The sequence below is a fragment of the Syzygium oleosum genome, unplaced genomic scaffold, assembly GCF_021117445.2.
Source record: "Syzygium oleosum isolate NSW1041296 unplaced genomic scaffold, Sole_v2.1 Sole_v2.03, whole genome shotgun sequence".
NCBI lineage: Eukaryota > Viridiplantae > Streptophyta > Magnoliopsida > Myrtales > Myrtaceae > Syzygium > Syzygium oleosum.
The window spans coordinates 20,669,328-20,675,830 of NW_026607487.1; the positions used below are offsets into that span (position 1 = coordinate 20,669,328).

The window sequence follows — 6,503 nt, forward strand, 5'->3', positions numbered from 1 at the left end:
AGCAAACATGAGCTCCCAGTCTAGTGTGGAAAGGGCTCATCTTATTTATGATGGCCAATGTGAGGCCAAATAACACAAAAAGAATCAAAGTACCGGGGAGAGCTATCAGGAGGGGTTTTCTCTGGATGCTCCTCCACATTCTCGGATCCACATGAACTCCTACCGGGAACATGTGTAACATGAAGCCAAATCAGCTAAGGTTCTTAGGATTAATTTGTCTCCAGGTTTCAGTAGTGACTACGTAAACCACCTGTTTCAACCAAGAAACGAGGGACCCATACTATGCTTGAGTGCCTATCACAAAGAAGGAGAAAAAGAAAAGGCGACCATGTGATCAGTCTCCATAGGACAATTTATCGGGAGAAGTACAAAATTGTCCAATACGATTATATGTAATCTCGGCAACAGGGTTTCGTGAAAGCTTTTTTCTTTTTTCCGGTTTTTTTGACTGCAAGCTCATACCTTCTGCTATAGACGACCAGATGTGAATAATGTCTTGCAAAGAATCTGACCAAAATGCAAGCAAAGTAATGGAAGCATGGGGATAGAGAGAAGAAGGTGCTTACAACGATCTGCACCAGGATCATTGTCTGGTGAAAGGGTCGGAGTAAAAGATGAATCACCTGAGCAATGATGTAAATGAGGGAAAATTGGGCCATCAAGACAGCGAAAGAGGAAGTCAGACACCGGCGGGTGGCCCCACGGTCACATGTTGGTACGCAAGTCTCTCGTTCTCTTCTGTGCCCATTGAGTGTGCCTTTGCCATCCTCTGTTGTTCCGCAGAATTCTCCATGTATGTCCCCGTGCTTCTTTTTGAGAAAGCGAACTTAATTTGTTAAAATTGGAGACGCCCAATTGACTGGGTCTTTGCAAATTGCAGAGTGCTTTAGAAGAGAGAGAGAGAGAGAATTTTGGCATTTGATGGATGAGAGACATGGATGGACTCCAACGGTTGCCATTAGCTAATGCCATCGTCAGTCTAGAAGGAGCGGCCATGTCCATTAACAATTTGGTAATTAGTCATGCATGGATGAATATTGAGGGAACATGAACAGGTGATTCTCTGATGCTTTTAGCATGAAAGGGAGAAAATGTCCACCCTCACAACAATGCACACACATTGAATTAAGTGGGTTTTCAACAAAGACCTGAGCCTCTGTACATATGTTACCTGGGTCACATTTCAGTTTCTGTAACCCTAGTATTGCTCATGCATTATCAACTTGCGGTATCTTTTACACCATCGCCGTATCCGTAGCCGCATCATAATCATTTTACATTGGCGATATCTCTTTTGCGAGCATTATAGCATAAGTATGTTCTTGTGGAAAGATTGTGGGGACGGAGCAAGACGGGAAGTTGGAGAATCATCTCTGTATTGTGTTTGACAGGTCGAAAACAAAAGAAAGTCCTATTGAAATTATCTGAAAAATGCATTTACTGTACATCTACTATTTCATCTCCGTCGCCTCTATCTCTCCCCAACTCTACAACTTTATTCTTCTCAACCGAGTAGACTCTTCAGGGTCACGCAGTCCCCATACTTTAGTTTGCTGTTGCACTACCAATATCAAAGATCCGCATCTAAAATTCGCGGTCACAAGAATGTCCCCAATCATTCCCATATCTGCGTTCTCGCTGCACTTCCTTACTTCTTGCATCAGTGTCGACTCTCCATGGCGTCTCCCGACCAGAACAAGGTCATAACCATTTTCCATACATCTTAACACTTGAATCACATCCGACGCGTCCATTACCTCCTCCTCTTGGTAAGAAACCCGTTCGTATCTTTGGGCGTTGCTCCTGAAATCCTTCAAGATATCACCATCAAGCATTTTGCTCCTCGCTGTGCCCCCTACTATATCCATTGAGCTGGAAAATCTTATGAGAGTAAGTAGTACACTTGGGTGTTGCGACATTCGTCCGGCATATGCTAGTGCCTCTCTATCGTCCGCACCCCCGAAGAAGAGCACGGCGACTCTGTAATAGGAAGACTCCGCATAGTACTTCTTCCTACTGCTGTGCTCTATCAAAATGCCGACTGAGCAAGGCGCCTTCTCCAGTACATTTTTGTTCAGTTGCCGAAAAGCATGACTCGTCTCTACTCTTCCCCAAGGCTTCCACTGCTTATGGAAAGGAATGATTACAAGGGTGATCCTCTTCTCTAAAGCTAGGGAACACACATCGTTGTGCATTGTTGAATAGGGCGAAACTCCCTTGTAGCAATGCACCATTAGACTGCCTTGATTTTTCTTCTCGAAATTCCTGAATACGCCAAAGATGCGCTCAGACTCAGTAGGGCTATCGGAGGACTTCTCACGAGGCGGGTGTGCAATCAGAAGGGATGAAGCACGACCGACAAGTTTGACAAGGTGGAGGACACATAAACTGATGGGGCTCTCTTTCGTGGGGTTCGAGGTGTAGAGGATGCTCAAAGTCGCTTGCATGTTCTCTTCGTTGTGGATGCAAGCTAGAATGCGCAATCCTTCATTATGCCTGTTATGCAGTATAGTCCTCCTCTTGTAGGCGACAAATCTCCTTGAAGGATCATATAGAAGCTTAACAATGGGAGAGATAACTCCTGTTACAACCACCACAGAGATAATCGTGATGGCGAAGCATTCTTCATTCATGACCTGCACACCGATTGTCATTTAAGAAAACAAGGCAATGGCCTATATCAAAGTCTCATTAACATCTAATGAACATGATTACAGCTGCACGCCTTTTTCTGCCGGGAAAATGTGAAGATTATGTCCCATATGCAAACTACTGTTCATTATAACAATAAAGAAGGCGAAGCAATTGGTGTCCCTATTTATATGGAGGGAAAAAAGGACTTACATTGGTCATCCTCCAGTTATTCAACATAGCAAGTTCTACAATGCCTTTCGAATTCATTATAAGACCAAGAGACAGGGCGTCTCTAATTGGCATCCTCAAGAAGAGTGGGGGCAATGCCGTCCCTACAAGCTTACCAACAAAAGCAACAAGAACAATTGATTGAATGACGCCGACATTCTTTAGAGATTTTATGGCAAAGACATCCATTTTTAGTCCACTTGTGGTGAAGAACGCGGGCATTAGCAGCATTGAAACAAAACAGTCGAGCCTCTCCACTAATGTAGCTCCCAAGGGTGGTCCATCTGGTATTACCAGACCCAGAAGAAAGGATGCCAGAAAGGCACTTAAACCAATTGTTTCTGCAATGAACCCACAAGAAAGAAGGGCAACAACAACTGCAGAAATATATCTCTCTTTCACAGGTTTGCCTTCTGGAGTGCGTTGGATTGCCCACAAGGCAGCCGGACGAATTCCAAACACAATGAAACTCACGAGCAGCACCATTGAGAAGAAGGATCCAAAAGAGGTTCTCAATGATTTTGTGGTGGCTAAGTGCACCACATACTTGACTGTCATAATGGACCAATGACAAACATCACAGATTAATGAAGATGCGGATGCTAGGCGTCCGATTTCTGAGTTGAGTATCTTGAGCTCGGCGAGAAAGCAAGCAATAACTGGAAAGGCCGCCATGGAATGCATAGATACCAGTGAGGGAAGCACCTTGGCTACGTCGTAATCCAAACTCAGGAAATGGTTGAGCATGAATGCTGTGAAGCCACTCAATGCGTATGGAAGAAAGAAGCCTAGGAATCCAATGGCTAATGTCCTTTTACCTGATTTCAGCACGATGGAAGGATCGGTCTTAACACCGATTAGGAAGATGAAGAGCATGAAACCGAACAGCGCGAATGTGTCAAAGACACCTTTTCCTTTAGCTGGAAATACGCTAGATGCAAACATCGAGCTGCGCCCGAGAATTGAAGGACCTAGGATGACGCCACCCTAGAGGAAGTAAATCATCAATCACAATAAATTCAGAGCGTACATTCATCATAGCGTAAATGCAAGTACTACTTCTGACGTTTGTGAAAAAGAACAAGAAAGCAAAGCAGGACATTATGGTCGAGGTAATTCTTAACAGAGGGAAAGTTAAAGAGGCAAAACAATGACGCAGATCTTCTCTGCCTCTCTTTTGTCCTTGGGCAAAGAGCAGAAAGAAAAAAGAGACTGGAACATCCAATCAAAGCTAAGAAGCTAAAAGAAGAAAAAATCCAGGATGAGATGATAATAAAGGGAAAACACGGAAGCTTACGAGAATATGAGAAACAATGGAGGGTTGGCCAAAGGGCTTGAGAAGACAATAGAGGGAACGAGTGAAGATGGAGATGAGAGAGAGCTGCATCATGAGGAGAGGGACGGAGAATGCAAAAGGGTCATCTCCAAACCAAATTCCCCTGGAGTTGATCTGACCAACAATTTGACACGTGTAAGATACCCCATCGTCGTCCTGATCATCATCGCCATCTTGCTGGTCAGCCAGTTTTCCCAGGAATTGAACCGCCAATCTCCTACCAAACTCCCTTCGTATCATGTTCCTGGCGACAATGGTGGGAGGAAAAATGTTAGGAATGTTTGAGAAATCTGCAGAAGTGATTGGAGAAGGAGAAACGTTTCTTTGAACGGATGGAGAGAGAGAGAGAGAGAGAGAGAGAGAGAGAGAGAGAGAGGGTGAGTCATATTGAAGGCAACTAATTATAAGCAACGTAATGTCACGTCCTCCAATGCACTCTCGCGGTCGGAAAACAGTCCCCCGCATTTGATCAAACGACTACGACGGTCAATGTCATAACCTTACTCAGGAATTCTGCTTGTAAATATAAATTCATCTAAAGTTGCTCGTTCGATGAGTTTTGTCTATCCGTTAGGACAAGGGGCTTAACATCTCTCCAATCCGGGAAAGTTCCTCCGGACACTCATGTCAAACATGTTACGGATCGATGTGGTAAGTGGTCCTATATATCAAAGTTTCACTTCTTATATCAAAAGCATGATTGTCTTATTTAAGTGGGTCTGCCGCCCGCAAACATGATGTTCTTGCCCTCTACACAACACTGTAGAGAAGCAAGAATCAATCTTGCTGTGTTTTCTAACGTTCTATTTGCTTGGACGAAGAAACTCGAAGAGATTCAGGCTCCGTTTGCTTCACGAAAAATAAATAATTAGAAAACATTTTTAAAAAATGATAGTTTCTATCGCTTGAAATAATTAACCGATATAAAATAATTTAATTATCGACAACAATATAAACAATCGTTTTTAAGAAAATGTTTTTCAAATTATTCATTTTCCACGTAACAAACGAAACCTAAGGCTGCATTTGGTTATACTTTTGGGGAAAGCCTTTTGGGAAATGCAAAGGATTTTAGATTAAATGGGTTTTGTGAAATGCAAATAGTGTTCGGAAAAAAGTAATTTAAAAGTGTATTGGGAAGCAACTTTAATTTTAATATTATTTGGAACCAACTATAATTGGAAAAGAACTTTTGCTAATTAAAATAAGTAATAATAAACTCAAACCTCCTTCGCTGGAGGTCTCAAGTCACTGGTGAACCAAATATGGCCAAATCTGGCACTAGCGGCCCTCCCCTCAGATTGTATAACCTCAGGCGACTGTCATCCAAGACCAGGCCACCTCACCTAAGGTCGTGTGAACTTAGGTAAGGCTCGCCGGTGATCAGATCTAGCGTCACCGACAACGTCGCACGAGGTGGTCGATGGTGAGGGGTGAGGGCATTTTTGGAATTTCGAAAACTTAGCGATGACAAATTTGGAAAAAGAAAATGTATTAGCATTCCGAAAATACTATAGACCAAAGGTCCTACAGGCCTACTTTGGGCTAAGAGACTTCAGAGGACTTTGGAAATGCAATGCATTTTACCAAAAATCTCTTTAAAAAAAAATTGCCAAATGCTAAGGCATTTGTCCAAGGGCTTTTAAAGGCCCAAATCCGACCCAAAAAAAAAAGGCCCAAAGAGCTTTAGGAAAACCAATTCCCAAACGCAGCCGAAAAGAATTTCAATAATCTAGCTATGGAGACGAGACATACAAATTCTAAATAATCTAATAAACTCTCCCACGCAATGTATAAAAAGAGGAAAGGGTGCTTTCAAAATCATCCATTTCAACCATTAATGGAACCAAGTCGTTGCCAAGACCCACAAATGGGTCCACTCCAAGTCTAGTCTCAGTTCATTCCTCCTTTCCAACGAGAGAAGCATACAAACAAGCAGTGGGTGCAAAGGCGAACTCTCCTCCATCATTTGGATTCGATCCATCGTGACAAGAGAAGGCGGAATGACACCATCCAACTTTGAGTACCCCTGTTCTCTATTCTTGTGCCCATATTTTATATCCCACTTGACACCAAGATCCGAAATATAATTCATTTAAAACCATGTCAATTTACGGTCAATGAGGTGCTGCTTAGGGGTAAGCATTTGAACCGATCCGGTGGGAACCTCTCTGGTTTCAGGGTATGCAGGATAAGTTTCAAGTTTTGAAATTAGGTAAGCGATTTCAACGGGTAAGTTCTAGGTTCTAAAAACCTGAAACAAGTCTTTGTGTTTTTCTTGTTTAATGTCTTCGCGTAATCATGC

At 42.8% G+C, this 6,503-nt stretch overlaps 1 protein-coding gene across 1 annotated transcript; it reads right to left on the bottom strand.

The window, feature by feature from the left end:
- Window positions 1-1,361: 1,361 nt before the first annotated feature.
- LOC115683779 (cation/H(+) antiporter 15-like) lies at window positions 1,362-4,801 on the bottom strand. The gene is made up of 3 exons (XM_030608386.2): window positions 4,160-4,801; window positions 2,845-3,849; window positions 1,362-2,636 (listed from the first exon to the last, which is right to left on the bottom strand). Exons 1-3 carry the CDS (start codon window positions 4,661-4,663, stop codon window positions 1,488-1,490), a joined length of 2,658 nt encoding a protein of 885 aa, XP_030464246.2. The 5' UTR covers window positions 4,664-4,801; the 3' UTR covers window positions 1,362-1,487.
- Between the last annotated feature and the right edge of the window lie 1,702 nt (window positions 4,802-6,503).